The following is a 22,873-nucleotide window of genomic DNA, read 5'->3' on the forward strand; positions in this document are numbered from 1 at the left end:
GAATCTGTGTAGAAGCTTCTTGTTTGGGTCCTCACTCGGGCAATCACCGACTCTGTGAATGATAAATTTCCACCACCTCTTTATTAATTACTCCACTATTCTAATGAAGCTCTTCCACAGATTTCTCTCTCAGGATGAAGAGGATCCCGCCCTTGGCTGCACACACCATAAACTGCTAACGTTTAACACATACCCATATACAGCTATCCACACACTTAGAGGCGTGATACTTATAGATGTTGTTGCTTATTGTGCTTTTCATAGAGTTGTTACCAGTTGAGATGTGAGGGTTATACACTTCTGGGAAAGAGGTTCTGTTCCTGGTACAAAGATGTTTTCTCCTGGAAGAAAGGTTTTGCTTGCTGCCTAGATACATGGTTTAATCACTTTGTTTAGAAATTTCCACATGCACTGTGCAAGGAAGACTGCTTGCTGCTATTAACTGCAATTGAAGACCAGCTTACACATATTTGCCCACATATAGGTCACATTAATCTGCACTGCCTTTCCTACATATGGTATATTGATGTAGTAAAGGTATACCAAAAAGGGACGCCGACAAGTCTCCCATGTAATTGTGCTGCTTTCTGATGTGGTTGGTTGTTTGCAGATTGGGGCCCTGCTAGACGACTCGCTGCTGAAGAATACAGTACAATACACACAACATTCCTACTTCTTATTGGATTGACATGATAAAATCATGTCAAAAGGGGAATTGTTGAATTAGAATTTAATATGACCATAGAATGTTTCAGGCCTTCTCAAATAAAGTTACTCTCTCCTCATGAGAGTGAACAGAATATGTCAATCTGACCTCCACAGACGTGGCTTCTCCTGTATCGCCAATATAAGAACCGGGCGAAAAAAGTTCCTAACAACTTTGACACTTTTCTCTTTGCTCCACCTGGATGCTTGACCTTGACCCTGAATAGCTTTCTACGGCATTGGTTGCCATGGTTATGTAACCCCCTTAATGCAGACTGGTGAGGGACTGCGCTGCGGACCCTGGGTCAGGGATCGATGTATCAATCTGGGTCTCCTTTATCTAAATATCTGGTACCCAAAATCACACAGTTAGGGCTTCAAGGTCATAAGTTCAGTGAGGATATTGGCAGTGGTGTTTATACAATAGAACAATCAACCCTTCAACCCACGAGGGAGACACACAGACTTTAAAAGGAAAATTATGAACATTTATTTAAACCTTCATGTTATTGGTTAGCATTGTCTTCTCAGTTTTGTACTGTCTTTTCAGTTCAGTTCGTTCCAGTATTGTCAGTTTTTTTGAAGTTCAGGCCAAAAAACTAATAAAAATCTGAGATGTCAGAAAAAAAAGGTGCAAAAATAGGATTTGATCCTCCTTAGGACGTTACCTTAGTTCTCTAAATCATACCACACTCCCTTTGAATGGCAATGTATCCAGAACGGTGCATCCAAAAAGGAAAGGAATCCACAGGCAGCGGTGATCCTCAGCGAATGCGATGGTTCATCACAATCGAAGTGTCTTTCAGAGGCAAAAAAAGAAACCAGCCTGCACACAAGTGTACAGAACAATCACTGAGAGTCCAAAATAACATTGACTACCATATCTATTAAGAACTACAATCATCTCATTTCTCTGTAACACTAACAAACCAGTACTGACAACATTGTACTGAACAAATAAATGCAGAAAAGTGGCTTAATACGGTTTACAAAAACATTCAGCAAATGCGCATGCATGCTACCGACTCAAACCAGAAGAGACACGTGTTACCTGGCTGCTAGGCCGCAACTGGCAGGCTAAGCGAGGTTGCTAATCAGCTTCTCACAACATTCACTTCATAAAACACACTTTGCAATACACATTATATCCTTATCCACTACCGAAAAGTATTTTCCATCAGTGCACAATCCGGCTCGCATTGCTACACAGTGCTAATATCACTCACCGAGATATTCAGAATCTGTTAGCAGCCGCAGTATTTCTCTCTGGACTGACTTCTCGATTCGGTGTAACTCAGCGTCTACCAAGTCCCGCTACACAGAACAACAGCCCACTTAGTTTCAGACAATTTTAGTCACCGTTTATCCATTGATTTACCTTAACTATTTCTCCTTACCGCTAACTAGTGATGTTCCCTCTGACACGTGGCTTCGAACCACGGCCCAAACTCGGTAGGGTTTTTTTTCTGAAGCACTGCTCCGGAGTTTGCTTCAAATATGGAAAAAACACGTGACTGATGACATTTGAACCACTTCACTGCTTCATTCAGACTGAATCAGCTGACTGGTTTGTTTCAATGGGCGGGGCTTTGAAACTCTGGCGGGTCCCAGATGTGTTTAAAATGGATGAAACAGCGCGATGCGTTGCCTGTCTGGTCAATACCTTCTGGATTGATTTGATTAGCTTTCGGATTGCTTTTGGTTTGCCTTCTAATTGCTTTGTAGTGATGGGAATTTCGGCTCTTTTTAGAGAGCCGGCTCTTTTGGCTTTAGTGGCTCCTCAGATTTTTTTGTTGCTTCAATAAATTTATTACCAAATTATGTGTAAAATGAATTACTAATGTAAAAAACACATTGTATCGAATATGTATTATTCATATTGCTTTGTTAATTTTAAATTATTTAGTTTTACTGACTCATAGAGCTCTGGGCTGTAGGTCTTGGTGGCTGTGGTGTTGTCCTGGATGATGCTGTAGACATTGTAGGAGCAGCAACTGTTGCAGTAGACACTAAGTTTTCTGTCGCTCATGTTTCTCACCTGTCCTGCGTGCAGTCTCTGACTATGTAGCAATGCTTCTCTCCTTCACTCCAGTTCGTGTGCTCACTGTGCTGTGTGTCTGTAACCCCCTCCTGCTCAGTTTGGACACACAGACACCACCACACATCTTGAACCATCACGTGCTGCTTTAACAGAAAAAAGACGAGAAAAAATCAGCTCCCAAACAGGAGTCGTTCACTTCAGAGAGCCGGCTCTAAGAACCGGCTCGTTCGCGACCGACACATCACTATTGCTTTGCAATGGAACCGACTAGAAAGAGATCACAAGTCTGGGAACATTTTGAAATGGTGCCGCCGAACAAGGTAGAATTTAATTTCCAAGAAACTTATTTTTCAACTCTGTTATTCTATGGAATTACAGTTCCGAGTTTGAAGCACATATTGAAGCTTCAGTGTCGCACTGTCATCACTACATACATGAACCTGTGTTTGTGTTATAATCTCCATCTCTTATTGCTTTATTGAACCCTACAAGAATCCAAAATTATAAATCAATTTCCAGGTCTTATGTATTGCTACTATAGAGCAAGAAAGAAAAACAACACATGAAATGAAGTTAGATTCAGTTTTATTTATAAAATGTATACAACACAGGAAAACTCAGTGCACACTTGCCAGAGTCTTCAACCTTTGCATGGCTGCAGTACAACCACTGTGCCAGCAGATGACCCCCACGTTCTCAATGAATGAAGCTTCGAGTGATGAACCAGTTTTCAACACAATGGTCCAAAAGGGTTCAAAGCCTCATGAAGCCCCGTTTGGACATCACTACGCGTAACTGCGTGATAGCTCCATGAGTAAAGGCCGTGCTACGTGCTCACGCAACTGTGTTTTTTTTCTATGGTGCATTTGAGGAACACTTAGAGGAAATCCTAGTACTACTCGTGTAACGTTCAGGAAAACTCTGAAACTTGGGCAGAAAAATGACCAGGGTTACAGTTACAACACTGTTATCCTTCCATCGCACCAGTAACTTCTCGCCCTCTGTAAGGACCTCAGTGCTTCCACGAGGCATTTTCGAGAAATCCTTCACACCTGTGAAAGGGATGTCATGCAGACGGCACTGTTTCAGTGTGCCAAGGGACCCATAACCTCGTTTGGTCATTTCATCAATGAGGCTAAGTGAGGTGAAAAGGTTGTCATGCACAAATGTGCATCCTGGAGGAACTTCTGCTTGTTCAGCCAGACCAAGGACTACACTTGGGCCCTGTCCTAAGCCACTTTCAGGCAGATGTGTGTGGACTCCACAATAGGGCTCCATGTGAAACATGTACCCTGTAGGTGAAGCAAGGCTCCACAACTTGGACTTATCAGCTTAACATCTTCCTCATCCTCCAGATAGGTCACCTCTGCTTCACCATTCAGCAATCTTCTGCATATCTTTTATCTCACAGTTTTTTTTACCCACCATGAGCGTACTTCTCTTTTTCTTTCTTTCTTTTTTCTTTCTTTCTCCTCCTGCTTATCAGATCAGATCTGTCTCCCTTCTCCTCCACAGGAACAAAAGGTGGCCGTCATTTTTGTAGTCAAGAATTATGATGATTGATTGTATGATTGATTGTACCCAACTTGCAGGCCCAGGACTTTCCAGCAGGTGGCGCCATATTATAAATAAACAACATATGGAGGCTCTTCGGCTGCCTCTCACACTGTATCTGATGTGTAGATTGTCTGCCAGTCTGTGACATGGATGAATGGTGAATACCTTCAGAATGAAGATAAGATATGGAAAGGCATTTCTATTGCAGTGTTATGTTAGCTGTTTTGCACCACCTTTCTGTGATCTATTATTCTCATATTCTCATCAATGTTGATTAAAGATGCTAAAAAGACAAAGTGGAGGACAATGGATGCGGTTTGCTTTCTCTGTGAAGTATATTTGATGAACAGGCCATATTTTAACGGTCTGTCACTCATTAAAAGACTGTAGTGTTAATTAATGCCCAGAGGAAATGTCCTCTGGCTTTGAAGGCTGGCCTGTGGGACATAATGGCTGTAAAGCATATAAAATGATACCTGAATGTCCTCTGAACAGGATGTTGAACCCCTGCAGGGAAGAATGACATCAAACCCAATTAATCCAGCATTAATAACGAATCAGTCAGTTGGGACAGTGGATTAAGTGCTGCTAATTGTTGAGTTTATGAGCATTTAATAACGTACACCTTTTAACTTTTAATCCCTGACCTCATCTATGATTAATAACTCTCTGTCTGATCCTTTTTAATTGAGTCCCCAGAATGGCCTCTGACAGATGGACAGCCCAACTGCTGCCAACTGCTTTCTATGCAATATTCAAGATGTATGTAACGCACACACACACACACAGACACACACACACACACACACACACACATGCTCGTGCCAATCAGTCATATTAGCAGTCAAACAAAGGGTTAGTCTCACTGCCACACAAGAGCTCATTTCTGGACAGGATGTCACTCTTTTCTGTTAGTTCACTGGCAAGATGGAGACAGAAAAGTCATTTACATATGAAAGGCAGGCAGGTATAATAGAGTGAGAACTATTCAGTCAGTGAATGAGTCATTGAACTGCACTCCCGGAGAGAAAACATGGCACTAGATATGAAATAAATCTCATTTACCCACAAACAGACAGGCAAAAATTAAAATCAATTAAAAGTTTGGACTAATTTCACACTAGTTAAGTAATCTATCTGTCGATCTACTACTATTCTAAAGAATCAACAGACATTTGACAAGCTGCTCATCACGAGTGCACCAAACCTGCTGGTTCTACAGCAGAACGAGCAGCGACACATGAACACACAGTGATAACGTGTATGATAATCGTGTGTTTTCTGATTAATACTCATATCTATATCTTTAAGTTTTACATTTTTTGCAAGGGCTTATATACAAATTGGATTAACCTTTTTGGGTTGTGTTATTTACCCAAATTAAAGCAATGGTTATTCCCTTTGTTGAACAAAAAATCACTGAAATAATTACAAGGAAAAGGCAGCGAATCTTCTCATTTCAGAAGCTAAATATTGGTATTTATCTTGTTTACCTTTTCTTAAAACTTTCTCTGCACTGTTTTTGGGTTGTGACCTCAGTGATGATTAGTAAGACACAGCCAGTAGCATCGTCAATCAAACAAAATAAAAGTAGCCTAAAATTTATTATCACTTAATTCATATGTTTTCTCATTAACAATAAGTAAAAGAGAAAAGCTTTGGTACGTTTTAAATGTGTGAATGGTCACCAGTTCATATAGAAATATACTCAAGCCTTGTCAGGATGTGTCATTGCACTCTATAAACCTCCTCCTCCTCCTTCCTTTCTTTGACCCCGCATACATCCACCACAGCCTCCCGTCTTCGTCCCCTCCTCATCTTTTGTCTGCCTTTCCCTCCAGAATTCCTGGCCAGAGGCTGGAGCCTTCTCCCTCTGTGTTGGCGTCCATCTGTCGGCTGCCGGGGCTCCTCCACCAGCAGATGTGCACTCCTTCTTCCTCGCCCTGAGCGTGGAGGTGTGTGGAGGGGGTTGTTGACCGGTGGAGGACGTGGTCTACATCAACTAAGCTTTGACACTAGTAGAGACAATAAGAGGGAGTGATGGTATGGATGAACACCAGGGAGCTGGTGGGGGGAGGCAGTGGCTGGCTGACCATGTCCATGCACCCTCCATTCCTCTGTAAAAGGACTGTGAGAGCAAATAGGAAGAAAAGTCTGCATGGTTACACATTATTAAACTTGTGGATGATGTCCACAGGAAGATGATCATTGTTTGCATGTGTTGTGTTTAACACGAAGCAAACACTGCTTCCATTTTTCTCACTGTTTCTCAAGTTAAATGTCCTTAAAAAAGGGAGGTTAAGTAAAGTATTTCCCCTCAATCCATAATAATCCTCTCTCTCTCCCCTTCATACATGTCTGCATTCTGTGTTTCAGTCTTGTCTAAATCTGTATTCACCACAAACAACCTGAATGCAACTTTATGGTCTTTGACCATAAATCAGATGACTTTATAAAAGAGAAACTAATGGGTGCTGTCAGCGTTGCATGGCCTCCTACTTCTTGCTGCACTAGCAAGAACCAGTGTCTTGGCAACATATCTGCTTCGGCTCACTTTGCACATGCTTATCTGGAAAAGCCTCTTATCTGAAAAGTCTGCTGGCGGGAAACCAGAAATCCTGTGATGCTGCTTTTCTGCTAATAAGAAAGCAAAACAGTGCACACGTGTATTTAAGGTAGCTTTTCTTTATAGTTTAGGGAAGAGTTTGACATTTGTGGGAGATGCACTTAATCATTTTCTTGCAGAGGAAAGAAAATTAGCAGATTTTTTAATATAATGTTGGGGTACTTTTGATATTTTTGTTGGCCTTCATTGTCATGATGGTTTTGTCTGGGGTTGAACAGTGCTTTATGGATAAATATCTGTTTGTTCGTTTGCACATGAAGCCACGAGGGTCAGAGGGCTTCAATGCTTTAATGCTTTTGATCGATTTGTCAAACAGCAACAGGGTTGTTTGTATTTTCATTGTGAGTCTTGATTCTAAAATTGTACATTTTGGAGTCCAGGATATGTTGGTCAAAGTAACTCCTGTAGTAGAAGGGTCATAGATATCTTCGTAGAGAAAACACATCATTACACGCTGCTGTAGAATGAAGTCTGGAGACATTTCTCTTCTCTTGCAGCCAGCGATGTTAATTAGCCAGAGCGGTGTGTCATCAGTAAACTGTCTCCTCCGTCCACGTGACAGCCAGGGTGCTCTGTAATGTAGCTGCCACTCAGTCTGTGTTAATGACTTGTTTGAACTAGTGTTAATGTTAATGCTGCTGCAACAGTACAGTTCCAGATGAGACAAATGCAAATGCACAAGTAAAGTGTCCAATCAACTGCTCATTGACTAGTAGTTCACTGAGGTTGTTTGTCCGCTAACTCAGTGGTGGAAAGCCCGTCTACTTAAATAAAACTAGTTCTTTACTTTAGCATTTATATATAATGATAGTTTAGTTAATTGTTTCTTTGCTTTTTTACATCCAAAGTGATCAGTTCATAAAGTATAATGTATTATTAGATATTGAACAGTATGCACAGTAATTAAATTGACTCCTTCTCAACCAGCTACAACATCTGAATGCTGCTTTCATGTTAATCTATCAGGAATAATAATCGAAATAAAAAATATATAGTAATTTAACACTGACAGAGGCCATTCTACTGCATAACCAGCACTTACTTTTTATAATTTAAGTACTTTTTGGTGATGATTCTTTTGCTTAATCAATCATTTGAATGCATGGATTTTGCTTGTAATGGAGTATTCTAACATGCTGGTACTATTTTTGTTGAAGCACAGAATCTGACTGCTTCGACTTAGACTTTAGACTTTTCTTTATTTCTTCTTCTTCTCACACAACAAGAGCTGCAGAACCGTTAATGTATTTACTAAACTGCCATTTTCTTGTCTGAATGTCTACAACCCTGTTGATCTCTATCTTTGAAAAGAATTTCATTAGTCTTGTGCAGAGTTGAAGCCACGTGAGGGTCTAAAGGGAGCTTTGATTTTCTCAAAACATCTGCAGCATCTGCAGTCCAACTCCTTTCATTGTCCACAAAGGTCACCTTGAGAATGGTGCTTCACACTGGGCAACTAGTGTGTGTGTGTGTGTGTGTGTGTAAAAACCCTCCCTCCCTCGAAGCTACACCCTCTCCCTACAGCTGTAACCAGAGGGTTTGAAAACAGTGCAGATTGCTGAGGCCTAGGAAGTGTCCTAATTAGAGGTTACCACGGTCCAACACTGCAAACTGTCTGCACTTTGTTTAAGTGAGTCACACTGTCAGATAAACAGATAAGATTGGGCCTATCAATAATACACTGCAGTAATACACTTTATCCACTTTTTATAGAAGCTATAACCGGGATGTGAGGTGATAGGAAACCTTTAACTCTTGAACTTTAACTTAACATTATTAGTTGTTTTTATTTCATCTTCACCCACTGAGGTTTGAACCTCAGACTAAAAAACACCATAATAATAATAATAATAATAATAATAATAATAATAATGCTAAAGCCAGCCAAGAACAGCTAGGGAACAGTGAGCTCAGGTTACATTTAGAATTTACAAAAGCATTAAGAGCTACAACTAGTTATTTTTTTGATAAATCATTCAGTGTGTACAATGTCCTAAAAATGCCCATTACAGCTGCAAAGTCCAGAGTGATGTCTTTGAACGTTGCTTTGAATTTTCACATTCTGATTTTGGAGAAACTGGATTTGACTTTTAATGATTAACTGATTATTAAAGTTATTGCTGATTCCTTTTCTGTGGATTGTGGACCACTGAAACCAGCCAAATATTGCAGGAAAACAGAGCACAATGACCAGAGAGTGGATGAGGAGATAATGGGACATAAGAATTGGAGTAATGGGATTCCACAAAAGCATGAACAGGAATTAAAGCAGTGAATCTTGCCACCTTGTTATTCGTGTGCTTGGGTCTGTTGGTGCGAGCTTGTGTAAAAAGGAAATCGGTCACCAGTGGGGAGTCAGTGCAGGTCTGGTGGGAACAGAAGGTGTTGGGGAGGTTTGAGGAGGTTTTATTCGGGGTGAGTCGGTGTCTCTCTCCCCTCCTTTTGTCTCTTCCTTTGAGATGTGGGGTGTGGAGCCCGGAGTCACGGGCCTGTGCTTGTACCTCTCCAGGGAAGTTCATTAAACTTCATTTACATTCGTGATGCCAATCACACAGATACTTTAGTCGAACAAAGACTGTTCCAGCGAACAGTTGCTAAAGGTCAGTACACCCCCGTGCTCACAGCTCCAGCTAAAAATGATACCGAAAGACCCTCTTGTTGGATTGTTAAAGCACTGTTGTTGTGCTAAATGGGTGCCGCCTCCTTGATAAGATATCACATAACTGCACATTGAGCATCGTAAATACATTCAGGACTGTGCACGAAATACCTGGACTTCAGTTTGAGGAGTTTTACAATGAATCAAACAGAGACTTGAGGAAATGCTGCAGAACCACTGACACAAACTTCACATAAACCTGAGGCAAGATACCAAAATGTTTGTACTGCTAACATTTGTCTGGTTTTGTCAGTTGGAGTGCCTCAGCAGTCTGGTTGAACTAGTTACAGGCAGGCGTGTGTTGTGTTTTATTTGACTTGACAAGTAGTGCTTAACACTTCCAAGATGGATTCCTGAAAAAGAGGCCTGTGGGTTACACTCACAGCAAGACGCCAGGGCTTTATCAAGAGGACTTTACATGTGTGTCTATGCTGAGAACAGCTGGCACCAGAACTGGCTTAAACTTATTTAGGCTATTGTTTATTCCACAAATACTCTGAAAATGCACACAACCAAATGTTCCATGCTTTCAATTAATGGATACTTTTTTTTATTTAACCTTTATTTTACCAGGTAAAATCAGTTGAGAACAGCTTCTCATTAAAATGAGGATACCAGAGGAAACAGTGATTTCTAGGACTTAAGATGCTGTTGTTCTCACATTGCAGACAGGAAGTGACATTTGATGTGGGAAAATATAAGTAGAACCACCTCAAAAACCAGCATGCACATCTACACACATTGAGAAACAGCAGCATTGGTTACAGCTGACCTCTCAGTACCGCTGAAGTTGGACCATCTTCTCTGTGGTGTTACAGCAAAGGAAAGAAACAGGAAGTATTCACCCTATTACATCTGTGAAAAACTGATTTCTTTTGCATGAGTCACATTGTGTGGGAGGCGCACGAGCTTGGCTGCCATTACTGGTTTGCACGCACACAGTCAGGTCACAATGTGCTTTAAAATGCTGTCAAAATGAGAGACTATGTGAGAGGACACAGCTGTTTTCTTTTTTTAAAACATTTCTTCTATCTATCTATCTATCTATCTATCTATCTATCTATCTATCTATCTATCTATCTATCTATCTATCTATCTATCTATCTATCTATCTATCTATCTATCTATCTATCTATCTATCGTAAGAATTATGCAGCACAATCATACATTACTTCTTTGATTTCTGCTCGTGTGAATCAGTTGAACCTCTGTTAAATGTGCTTATTTGTTAACTTATAAGTTGGTTTTATTCATGGACATGCAGCATTGGAAGGAAGCCATTTTGTAATTTAAGAGATTTTTGTTGTTCAAAGTTCTATTTTGCTCATCTTTTCCAAATAAAGAATTAAAAATAATAACAAAGTAAAACAGCCTCTACAAGCTAAATGCTTATGACTAAAACATAAATAGTATAGTATGTTTATTGATAAAAAAAAAAAAAAAGTGTGAGCCCACAGTTGAGAGTCTGAGAACAAAAGATAAGTTAGAAAAAGATGAAAAAAGTTTGAAGGATTGTGTCACATCCTTCTTCCGGTGAGAGGACAACAGCTAAGTGACGTTCAGCTCTCTGATTGGTCAAGGGGATGCAACCCCAGCGCTGATTGGCTGAAAGATTGCCGCTCCTGAGCTTCTATTTTGAACATAAATACGAGCAGCTCCAGTCTCTTGTTCTCAGAAACCAGGGGCTGTCACAGAGAGAGTACGCTGTCCTACAGCTCACCAGCAAACACCAGCTATGTGGCTTTAGTAATTTAACAAGACTGAATCAAGGTTTTACTCCACACGGGACTGCCGAGTCACTTCCAGCCGGTGTTTCGGATCGTGTGTTTGGAAATGTTTTCCTAAATTGTCGCAAGCTAACTGTTTAGCTTCCGGGTTAGCTTGAAGTTTGGACCGTCTTGCTAATTCCCACTTTTCGACTCGAAATTCAAACAAATCTACCACAAGAGCAACGGCGCCTGCGGGATTTATTGAAATTGAACAACTAAAGATGGAGTCAATCACTCATTTTGGCAGCACCAGCCCCGTAAGCACCGTTTTGAAAAGAAGGCCCGACGGGATCCCCGGGCTTTCCTCGCTCTCTCTGCCCGAGCTAAGCACAAAGAACACGCACTGCAGGGACCTGTTCTCCCCGGGACCAGCGACTGTGCTGTCTCCTGTCACCAATCTGGCTCTGGACATGAACAATTTAGCTGGACTCGGAAGGTATTATCAAAATTGTATGTGTTTCTATTTAATGCAAACAAACTTGTGCATAAAGCTGCTGTTTTTTTGCAAGCCATGGACAAAGCCTTCATTTATCCTAAGTCTCTTGTGGCATGTAAAGTCTGGTTTGATGACAACATTACTGATTTCCCTATTGTTATATTTTCCCCCCACACACAGCCAGTATGATACCCCGAAAAGGAGAAAGCATGCACCCCTTGAGAAGGTTCCCTCCTTTGCCTCAGACGTCTCATCTGATGCTGGTGAGCCCCCCCCCCCCAGAAAAAACCTATTGTCTGTGCTGATTGATTGCTATTAGAATTGATGCTCGAGGGCCTAATGTACATGTCTTGCGTCTGATTTCACTCATGAGTTCATGTGATAATGAGTAGTGTTAATGGTCGGTTTTTAGAACTGCAACAGTTAATAATAAATGAATCAAAAGAAATTATTTTGGCAATTTTGCTTGGAAAATTAACAGGACAATTGCAAATATCCTGTACCCAAGGTTTCATTCATGAAGATTTGCTGTTTTTAGTCTTATGTGATAAATATTTGGAAATAACTAGTCACAAGACATTTTTTGAGACAAATCGGTGCAGCCATATTTATATTTATGCACTCACACGTACCTCCTTTTTTACAAATTGAATCCTAATCATTTGTTAAGCTCTGGGTAAACTGATGCAGAATTCACAGTCCTAAGCCACTGGCATTCAGCTACTTGTTGGTGCCAGTTTCCTATCATGTGCGATACCACCTGATGCTTGTATTGATCTGTGACACAAATCTCTTCATTCAGGCCTCGGCATGGATCCCCCGAGCCCCATGGATGCCATTGAAATGGAGGACACGTAAGTTGCACTGTCCCCCCCCGCATGTCTGCTCAAATCAATCAGCCTGGGATGATGAGCCCCTCTGCTTACCCCAGTTAGTTGCCCCCCACCCCCCCTGCTTGTCCTCAGCTGAGACGAGTACCATTTCTCATCTGTAGGATTATTGTTTTTACCGTTGGCTTTAACATGATGCCTTCACTCACTTCCTAAGAAGATAAGCTGAGAGGGGCATGTGAGCTTAACTTTCTTTAAGTTAAGTGATAAAGACGAGCAATGTTACAAATTCAGCTGACAGTTGTTGACCATTTTAACTGGATCAGTTTGCCATCACTCGGGACAAGATGAAATATTAAGACTTGTTTGTATTCATCACAAGGAGTTTTTACTCTTGCTGGAAACTCTAGAGCAGACCAGCTTTGTTATCTTAACCAATTTGTCAGCATATCCTCAGCTTGCTAATCTTGGGTGGCCCGTTTTCTTAATTCTCATTTGGGCGAGTCTCTGCAGACATCTGCCGCCGCCTAATGTGCGAGTTCCTTTACAGCAGCATTTGGTCCTCAAGAGCTCATTCACCTCCTTTACAGCTGCTTGGTTGCTAGGAGTTTTTCAGGTTGGGGGAGGACGTGCCTGCGCTTGGGTTTAGTGATAGCCCACCCCCTCTGGGTTTTGGCACACTCTTCCTATGCACTGTTATTTCAGTAGGAAATGGGGGGGCTGGAGTTTTTTCTGTGACATGGCAATTGAAATGAGGGCACCCCCAGAGAACAACTGCCCCCCCCTTCCTGTGGTCTACATTGAATGGGACACGCTCGCTCTTCGACAAACAAAGGGCTCTTGCAGAAAAGGGGTTGGCGGCGTTGGCTCCAGCAGGCATATGGTAGATTAGCTGATCTCTGCAGCCCTCCTCCTGCCCTCCCTCCCCCACACCGAGCTCTCTGCTCACTTAGCATACAGGTGGGCATCACTCCAATGCAAAGACTACCTCTTGCCTCCATGCATTGATCAAACTTCCTCTAGTCCAACTGTTCCTCTCGCTCTCTCAAAGGAGCTCCAGAGTCTTTGTCTTTTGTAGTTTATGAGCACCAGGTGTTTCTTGACTGACGAAGGTCTTCAAGCCTTCAGGCAGGTTTTATTAAGATGTCATATTTTGTTAGGGCTGAAATAATTAGTCGTTATTTAACCAAAACAATCAAATGATGATTAACTCATCTCATGTTTTCTGTTACAGATTTGAAAAGGCCATTCAACAGTCAAGCAGAATCGTCAATGAGTAAGTTGCTTTCTTTGCCTCTTTTAATTTGAAGAATATTGTATTTTATTCCTTAAACTAAGACTGTCTGGTTTGATTTGCCTCACTGACTGGAATTCCTTCTTCTCTCCTAATATAGGAAGATGCCAATTCGAAGAATCAACTCATTGCCAGTAAGCAGATTTGTCCTGTCTTTTTGTTTATCGTCCTGCATGTCTTGCTTTAATTTGTCAGATTAAGTCTAAAGCAGGCTACATTCTTATAGATCTGTCAACATTAGCCAAGAAACTTCTTCAACAATCTTCCATAAACCACAAATAATCCCATCTCAAAATATTTAAAGTCATATAAAGTAAAACGGTCATAAAACACAGAAGCAAAAGGAGAATAGAGGAAAGCAAAATGGAGTTTTAAAAGAATCCAAATTTTAATTTAATTCCTCGCAATTTAAAAAAAAAAAGGTGTTAGGTGCTAGGTGTGGGTAACAACATTTTGTCTTGAGGGCAGTTTTTCATATTTGATGACCTCAACGCTCCACCAGAGTAAACCCACCACAGAAGGCTTGTTTACAGTTGCTGACTGGATCCCTCTTGTCCCCCTCAGCTCCACCTCCAGAGTTTCAGTCCATCTATGAAAGGACAGGAAACGGACTCTCACCGCTATGGAATATTCGGCCAACCACCCTCGCAGATAAGCGCCTGCTCCACTTCTCAGCGAGACAACAAGGAGAACATGCCAGAGGTAAAACCCACAGGAGACCCTACAGTGTTACCTGGCCTGTTGGCTGGTTAGATACAGTAGCTGCCTTTAGAATTTCAGTAATGCTTAGATAGCTGATTTGTTGCTATGATGAAGGCATCATTAAAATGTAGCCAACCATTGCATTTTATGTTATTATTGATATAATATTGGTTTTAATATCGGGCATTTAACCCAGCATTTGATTTAGAAAAGGTTTGAGGGGGGTTGATTTCCTTGAGTATTGTCTGTAAATGTAAGTACCAAGCACTGATTCACTCCTCAAAATCTGTTCCAATTTTCAGGAGGGCTTTGAGTTCAAGAAACCAACCAAGCCGGCGTCTCGGTGTCGCGGGCGCTCCTTCAACAGCAGCCAGTCAAAGGACGCGTTTGCCTGCCGTCCCAGCTCTGCACCGGCCCTCATGGTATGTGAACACTAGAAGACATGGCAGCGCTCTTTGTGCACAAAGTGACGCAGTTCTACAGGGATGCTTACGCTTCTTATCGTTTTTTTTCTTTCTATGTCCAGTTTTCCTCGCCTCCTCCAATCCAGCAGCTTGACTTTTACGACTCCAGCCCCATCTTCCTGGGACGCTCCTCCCGCACTTCCTCTCTCAACGACGACGAGGACGACGGCTTCCTGGAAGTACTAGATGACAACATGGAGGTGAGGCCCCGTCGCTTGCAGTCACAGCCACTCAAATTATGGATTAGTTGAAGGGGTTTCATTACAGACCGTCTGCTTGTAAGATGTGAATATAAAACCCAGAGATTTTCTGGGGATTCAGAGGATCAGTTTTAATTTAAGAGCCACATGATTTCACTGTTATCTGTCTGTAGGTCATAAATTCTCCCTCTCACCCACAGAATGACTCTGGGATGCCGATGGGAATGGCCAGCTTGCTCACTGCCCCACTGGTGGCCGACAGCACAGGAGAAGACTCTGTAAGTTTGTCTGCTAGAGAACAAAAGCTTTGTTGAATTTATCTAAATGTGAATGATTACAGGAGCAAAGCGGTGAGACTTTAGCAGCAGTAATGAATGAGTGCTTGCTTTGCTGTATAATTTGTAAGATCAGTGGAAATCTAAGATGATGTAACGTCTTATGTAGGACAAAGATGTTGCCCGTGCCACAGTTCATAACGTGGCTACAGAAGCTGAAATGAACGTTTTCTTTTGCCCCTCAAAGAAAGTAGAAGTCTTTTTTTATATCATCTCAATCTGCACTGAAACAAAGCGTTTCTGCCCGGCTGATGGGACCTAATAAATACAGTATGATGAACACCTAAGATCACAAAATGTAAATGGCGTGTAACTTTAATCATTTTTGTCTCCTTCAGCCTGTGATTCGCTGCCGGCCGCGGAGCCTGTTTCGCTCCCCCTCCATGCCCAGTCCAGTGTCCCGTCCCTCTGTGAAGCGCCCCGATTGCCCCGGAGATGAAAACACGCCTGTGAGGGTGAAGAGGCGACGCAGCCTGGCAGGAACCCAGGTCACCACCCTGGAACAGAACCCTGAATCCCCAAGACTGGTGAGTCATTCAGTCACTCATGTGATGGTAACAGGGCTGTGGATAAACGTCAACGAAGACCAGATTCAATCCTTTACTGTGTTCAGTGATTAGTTATTCTTCCCTGTAAGCATCAGGTCTAAACTTGGTAGCAACAAGCTGAAAACAGTCTTGTGAACCCTGGTGTCAGGTCACACTTAAATGTTTTTCAGAAAGAAGTGAGAAACTGTCTCTCTTTGAGTCGGTCACACCTTGGAGCAACTAGATCATTTGATCGCCTTTGGCATGCAAAAAGTGATCAGGTTAGACAAAAGCTCGAACCTGTTGGTCGGTATTTACCTCACCACCTGTTACCTCCTCAGTGGATGCGGAGGAATGGCTTCTGAAACACCCACTTAAGCTGACTGGCTATTGTCGCCGGATTTACAGACGATCTCAAATTGCCCAATTTTCTCCATGACTGCCTCTTTAAGTCTCTCCCCCCCCGCCCCCTCCCCTGTCTCCCTTCAGGGCTGCTCGCTGCTCCAGAGGTCCAAGTCCTGCTGCAACACAGACATCGAGAGGCTGCTGGATCATGAGGATGGCTCTGAGCTAATAGGAGATTTCACCAAGGTAACAAAGAATGACGTGTTTCTTACACTAATAACTTAATTGTGTGAAATTACTCCTCTGATCCTATTTTCTGTTTTTTGCCCCTTTAGCCTTTTGTGCTGCCCACAGTGGATGGCAAACATCAAGACCTCAAGTACATTACCTCAGAAACGGTGAGTGGAGGCTCTCTTGCTCTGTGTGTATCTATCAAATGCAACAAATATGAAGAAAAGTAATCGCAAGTGGTAGAAGTAACTTCTTTTTTAAAAAAATAAATAAAATAAAAAAATTCACATTGAATTGTGCTCTTTGTTGTCCTCAGATGGTGGCAGCTCTGTCTGGCCAGTTTAATCATCTAGTCGAGCGAGTCATCGTCATCGACTGCCGCTACCCCTACGAGTTTGAAGGAGGACACATCAAGGTGAGCGAGAAGCTCAAAGCATAAAAATCAGACAATTAAATGTTCAATTCATTCAGAAGTATGTAGAAGCGGACATTACTTCAGTTTGACAGTACTTCTTCTACGTAATTGTCTTCGTCTCTGTAGTTCAGAGTTTTATTTAAAATTAAAAGCATTTCTGCCTCAGGGTCACTTCCTGTATGAATTAAGCCGTTGGGTCTCTTTTCGTCATCTCAGGGAGGCCTGAACCTGCACCAGGAGGACCAGGTGGAGGAGTACCTTCTCAAAATGCCAATCATCCCGTCCTGCCCGGACAAGCGCGTCGTCATCATCTTCCACTGCGAGTTCTCGTCGGAGCGCGGCCCGCGAATGTGCCGCTTCGTCAGGGAGCGAGACCGCGCCATGAACGACTATCCCAAACTCCACTACCCCGAGCTCTACATCCTCAAGGGCGGATACAAAGAATTCTTCCCTCATTTCCAGGTCACTGTCGTTTTAGATTCTTCTTAAGCTGATTCTTTGTCTGCTAATTGAGCTTTAACGAACTCCGTCAAACTCTGTTGTTGACAAATGGATCTCAACACCAGCCGTCCAGTAGCTGTTTGGTGATTTCAGTCGTATCAGTGAACTGAACGCTTGTCTTATGATCATGTGTCACTGACAGATGAGGCTTTGTATTTTGGGCAACACACAAATAGTCGGGCATCCCGTTAAAGCAACACACTATGCAACTGATAATGTACAGCAAGCTGGTTGTTATTACAAAACCAACTGAAGCGGTGAGGATAAGGATGACCTCCGCTCGCTGTACAATATCCCTCATTTCACAGCTTTGTACTAGAGGAATCTATAGTTTGACACAAAATGCTGATTTTAAATGAATTCATTGTTTCCACTATTAGAGCTGCATCCTCAGCAGCGGTCTGCTATACAGGAATAACAGACTAGAGTCACAACTGTGTAATATAAAAATAATGCACTTGGCTCAGCTTTTTCTGAACTTGTAAGACCATGAACATGCTGATTCTGTCGTGGCCTTGAGCCCCTTTTTTTTTATCTCACCTATTTCCCCTCCTTTTTAACATTTTTAATGAGAAGTTGTCCCACATTGTGACTGTTGAATGAAACCCTCTGATGGCTCTTCAGTGCTGTGAACTCGTCTTGTTCTCTCTCTGTGCAGTCGCAATGTGAACCTGAGTCCTACCGGCCCATGCACCACGAGGACTTCAAGGAGGACCTGAGGAAGTTTCGCCTCAAGAGCCGCACCTGGGCCGGGGAGCGCAGCAAGCGGGACATGTACAGCCGACTGAAGAAGCTGTGAGCGCCCCCTCGTCCTCTCAAACTGCCTCTGAAACACACTGCCTCCCCCTAACGGACTGAGCACACACTCCGCTCACAGCCTGAGGCCTCGCCCCACCAATGAGGAAATTCCTTTTGGGAACCAACCGAAGAGGATCTTCTTAAGTCTCAAAGTTTCATTTAACTATAGCAAAGTTAGTTATTTATGCAAATTTAAAGAGGAAAAGATGTGACATGATGAATGCTCGAGCCAAGAAGCCGCTGAGGTGCAGATTTCACTGTGGTGATCTGAAGCAGCCATTTTTAAACACCACTTGGACCTACTGCCTGTTTTACCTTTATTTTAAATTAACTGGCATTCGCAGCACAAATTACTGCCAGATTGCAATAATATCACAACAACACTGCTGTGCCTGAAGTTTATCTTTCAGTCTCTCCTCTTGATGTTTTTGTTTTTATTTTGCATTTGTCATGTCCCACCTTATTTAAGCACTTAATTTAAATACCTTGAATTGGTGAGGTGCTTTTTCTTTTTTTTTATTTTTATATACTGCTTTTTATATAATTTTTTTTTTTTAATGAAATGTTTACCCCAGTTACATGTTTTATTTGCTGAACCTTTCTCTTGGCATCCCAAAAGGAAAATTGGATATTTTAATGACCTGTAAAGTACAAAAATTAATGCAGAGCTTTTTTTTCCTCCTTACTGATCAGTTGCAATACTTGTTTTTTTTTGTTTTGTTTTTTTTTCTCTCAGCCTGAAGATGCCAAAGCAAACCAACTACCTGTTAACTTCGCAGTGAGATTTTTCTAATGCTGCAGGTCAGCAAGTGCGAGAGGATTTTTTTTTATCTAAGAAAAACGTTCTTTGTTTTGCTTTGATTCCTTTATATTTTTGAGATGTAACGTCTTCCCCTCTGCAGAGCTAATGATGTCGGACTATAATGAGCGGGGCGGGTTAAATATTTTGGTACAGGCTCGTGGGGGAGCTGCTGAAATAAAGAGCCGATGTGTGTTTAAATGTGATGTACAGTATCGTTGTTTTCAATATCACCAGAATTTCATTCTTTTGCTGTGAGTGTAGTCGTACACAGGACTGAACCTTCTCAATATTAAGAAAAAGAGTTTCTCTACGGATATTTTCTTTTTCCCAATACCTTAAGAAATATAAACATGATTTTGTGCAAACACTCACTTTTCTCACATTTATCAGAAGCTTTAGACAACATTTGAGGTGCAAATGCCTGCAGCTCTGCAAGCACACAGCAAATCCTAAATTGGCTGATGTTTTAAAATACTACTTCTCAAAACGTAAACGAGAGAATCTGATGTGGCTTTTTCAATATCAACTTTCTATACTTGACACACTTTTGTCATTGAGAAAGTACTGAGGTTACAGACCATGTATACTGACACATACTGTAAGATTTAGCTCCACACTCGGGTTAAGAAATGAGTTGACTGGCTTAAATTGGATAACTTAAAACCAGGGCTGCATTTTGAAATTAGCCCCATTTGCCAAATCCTGCACTACAGTCACTGTCATTTTAAGTGTATCTGCAGTACAAAACTATAACTATAGCAATGACACAATACGGTCCTCAGCTTGGAGACTTCATGTTAAAATGTAGCAATGCTAATTCTTTAACCCAACCTTTTGCTGGATGTGTGAACAAACACTACACAGATCAGTGATGGCACCACATGTGCTGCTCATTTGGATAGACTTATGTGTTTAATATGGACATGGATGCTTATCTAATGATTTAAAACAAGTCAATCAAAGTCAATTTCCATTAATATCTAATTGATTCATTATGCAAAATGCCAAACATTTTCTGGTTTCAGCGTCTGTGAGAATTGTCTCTCTGTTTAATATTGTAAATACAGTATCTTTGAAACATTTCAGCCTTTTAAACAAGCAACTTTGTCGCTTTGGGAACTTGTAACGAGCATTTCTCATTATTTTCTGACATTTTATAGACAAATGAGAATATATTTGATAAAATAGTCTGGTCGAGCCCTTTTAACCCAGATAACTGAACCTGCTGAAGGCACCTCAGTGTGCAGGATTCAGTCAAAACAAACACGACTTCGTATAAACTCTAATATTAGCACATCTGCTGTTTTGTTTGGTCTTCTCTTCTGCATGTGGCAGGGAAACACGTTTTCCTGCACACAGCAGTTCCTGTTTTTTCAAATTCTCCCTCTCTGGCCGACCTTGGGAGTGGCGTCTGTGCAGCAGCACGTGCCCATGCATACATAAACACATTCCTGCATGCAGAGGGGAGTGGTCGTGTGGAGGCAGTGCCTGGCAGCCGGCCGATCCCCTGACGTGTCCTGACAGGAGGCCAGCAGTTCTGTTGCAGGAGGGGGAAAAAAAATCTGAGCCACCACGTGCTGTAAACACGTGACTGATGTGGCGGAGAGGTTATAGAAGTCCAACACCCTCCCCTCTGGCACTTCACCAAAGTTTGAAATCAGGCAGTTTCCCCGCGGCCATTTGAGCATGGGAAAGAGAGGGCAGGCCTTTGTTTGCATTCCACCGATTGAGCTCTGAAGACCAACAGTCTGTAAACTGAAACAAGTGTCTGTTTGCTGTCTTGTGCAACTCCAACTTAACTGAAGATGCTTTAATTCTTCCCTAAACCATGGAAATAAGCATAGTAAATATAGTAAAGACTAAATTTAGATGTGGAAAAAGGAAAGGCTCATCTTTGTTTCAGCGATCTTGACATGTATTTGTCAGCGGGTCTCTTCCATTCATATAAAGCTGCCACCTTTGTCTGAGAAAGACGACTAATTGGCCAGTCACAGAGGTTTAAGGGGCCTCCCACCTTTCCACGAGCCATACATAATGCAACACTTGTAGGAGCCTTTCAAGACAAGCTGCATTTCCCACCTCAAAAGTTGGTTTTAACATGTAGATGAGTCTTTGGCAGGTTCCCCTGAAGAACACAGACACAGACTTTACAACTGGACTCATCTATTAAGGGGCAGGAGATTCAGCAAAGAAAGGAGGAACTCAAAATCTAGCAAAACCTGGAATATTTTTTTGGGGTAGATTAACAAAGTGTGCTTGTTTTGTCATGTGTGTTTTGTAAGCATTCAGGAGACTTCTAATCCTAAAATCATCATCTATAAAATAACAACTATGAATGGTTTTGGATACTAAGCTCTGGCTGTCTTAAGTGCCGCAGTGAGAAGCCAGACCAGGATCCTAAACTCTTGTTTATTACATGTTCCACTCATAAAGTTGACTCAGTTAAATCTGTATGCAGTCCTGTGCTTGTGATTCAAGTGACAAGAGCGGTTAAATGCAGAAAACACTTTTGTTCTTCGCACATATTAAACAAACCACGTATAACTGTTAATAAGAAGTGCCAGTGGGGAGGCTTTGCTGCCTCAAGACAGAGCTGTGCCACCTGATTGGAGTTTGTATGCTATGCCAAGCAAAGCTAAGCTAACTGGCCTCATAGCTTCATATTTACTTTACCAATATGTGTGCTGTTCTCTTAATTCAACTTTAACCCTTCCTGTGCCTCCAGAAAATGGGAGTTATAATATCATTGCTGTGGCAAATCGTGAAAAAGCTCAAATCTGCTACATGCAGTGATGTTTATTTTTGCACATTTTACCATCAAACGTGACGCAAGTCGCTGCTTGTCATGTGAAAGGTGTCACCACCTCCAGTTCAAACAGGCTCAGAGATGTTCACCCTGAGATGAGGAGTCACAAGGAAAACAGGTTGCTATCTCTGCAGTGGATGATGGTTACAAGTGAATGATCTGAGTTACAAATCCACGTGTCTTCCTGTCTGTCAGTCATCACAGCAGCAACACGGAGCTGCACCTCAGCGGCCCCCTGCAGAGCTGCTCTGAAAACTGCCTCGCCTTTCCTCTCGCCATCTCTCCTCTGTGAATCCACCTCTGTACCCCGGCCTGCTCTATCTGGGGGCCCTGCAGGCAGACGCAGGCCCGATCAAAGGTGCCCTCACACAAAGCTCCGGTCTGGGTGTCACCTTTAAACCCCTGTTTGCTCTGACCTGTTGACACTGACGACAAACTGACAAACCAGCCCATAAAACAAGGTACCTGACGGGGGCGGTGAAACACGGAGCATAACACTGTGGTTTCACAGGAAGGGTGGGGACTGTGGGTTCTTTATTTTAGGCAAACTCGCCCTTTTGAAGGTCACTGAGGAGCAGAAGCCGATAAACAAGCTTTCAGTAAAGATTTGGCTTCTCTTGCTCATGCATTTCTGCACATCCTCTGCAGGCTGAGATGATTTCGCCATAAATTAAGGAAGTGTCCATTTTCTCCTGCTGCAGATGCAGAACAGACAAAAAGCTCCTCTCGCTGCCTGTCGGACGTCGTCTTTAGCTTCCTTTATTTCAAACTCGCAGGCCTGGCCATCATTGGTTCACATAACCGGCTCGTACATCCTGTTGTTGTTCTGA

General features: G+C 42.1%; 1 protein-coding gene across 2 annotated transcripts; it reads left to right on the forward strand.

Moving 5' to 3' along the window:
* The first annotated feature begins 11,114 nt into the window (after positions 1–11,114).
* Positions 11,115–19,440, forward strand: cdc25b (cell division cycle 25B). 2 transcript variants are annotated; one of them, XM_070842804.1, is made up of 16 exons: positions 11,115–11,793; positions 11,974–12,056; positions 12,596–12,647; positions 13,858–13,899; positions 14,018–14,051; positions 14,482–14,619; positions 14,922–15,041; positions 15,146–15,191; positions 15,237–15,283; positions 15,484–15,561; positions 15,957–16,145; positions 16,635–16,736; positions 16,826–16,888; positions 17,038–17,136; positions 17,353–17,598; positions 18,296–19,440. In XM_070842804.1, exons 1-16 carry the CDS (start codon positions 11,579–11,581, stop codon positions 18,434–18,436), a joined length of 1,695 nt encoding a protein of 564 aa, XP_070698905.1. In that variant the 5' UTR covers positions 11,115–11,578; the 3' UTR covers positions 18,437–19,440. The 2 variants fall into 2 exon arrangements, with proteins under 2 accessions (XP_070698905.1, XP_070698904.1); XM_070842803.1 differs by having other exon boundaries at positions 15,146–15,283.
* Positions 19,441–22,873: the final 3,433 nt, after the last annotated feature.

This window comes from Pempheris klunzingeri, chromosome 13, assembly GCF_042242105.1.
Source record: "Pempheris klunzingeri isolate RE-2024b chromosome 13, fPemKlu1.hap1, whole genome shotgun sequence".
NCBI lineage: Eukaryota > Metazoa > Chordata > Actinopteri > Acropomatiformes > Pempheridae > Pempheris > Pempheris klunzingeri.

Excerpts from the sequence above, each read along its gene's own strand:
- cdc25b (XM_070842803.1), top strand. The coding sequence starts at position 11,579 with ATGGAGTCAATCACTCATTTTGGCAGCACCAGCCCCGTAAGCACCGTT. Across the intron at positions 12,648-13,857 it reads GCCATTGAAATGGAGGACAC|ATTTGAAAAGGCCATTCAAC; the intron begins GTAAGTTGCACT and ends TTTCTGTTACAG. Across the intron at positions 16,889-17,037 it reads AGTACATTACCTCAGAAACG|ATGGTGGCAGCTCTGTCTGG; the intron begins GTGAGTGGAGGC and ends TGTTGTCCTCAG.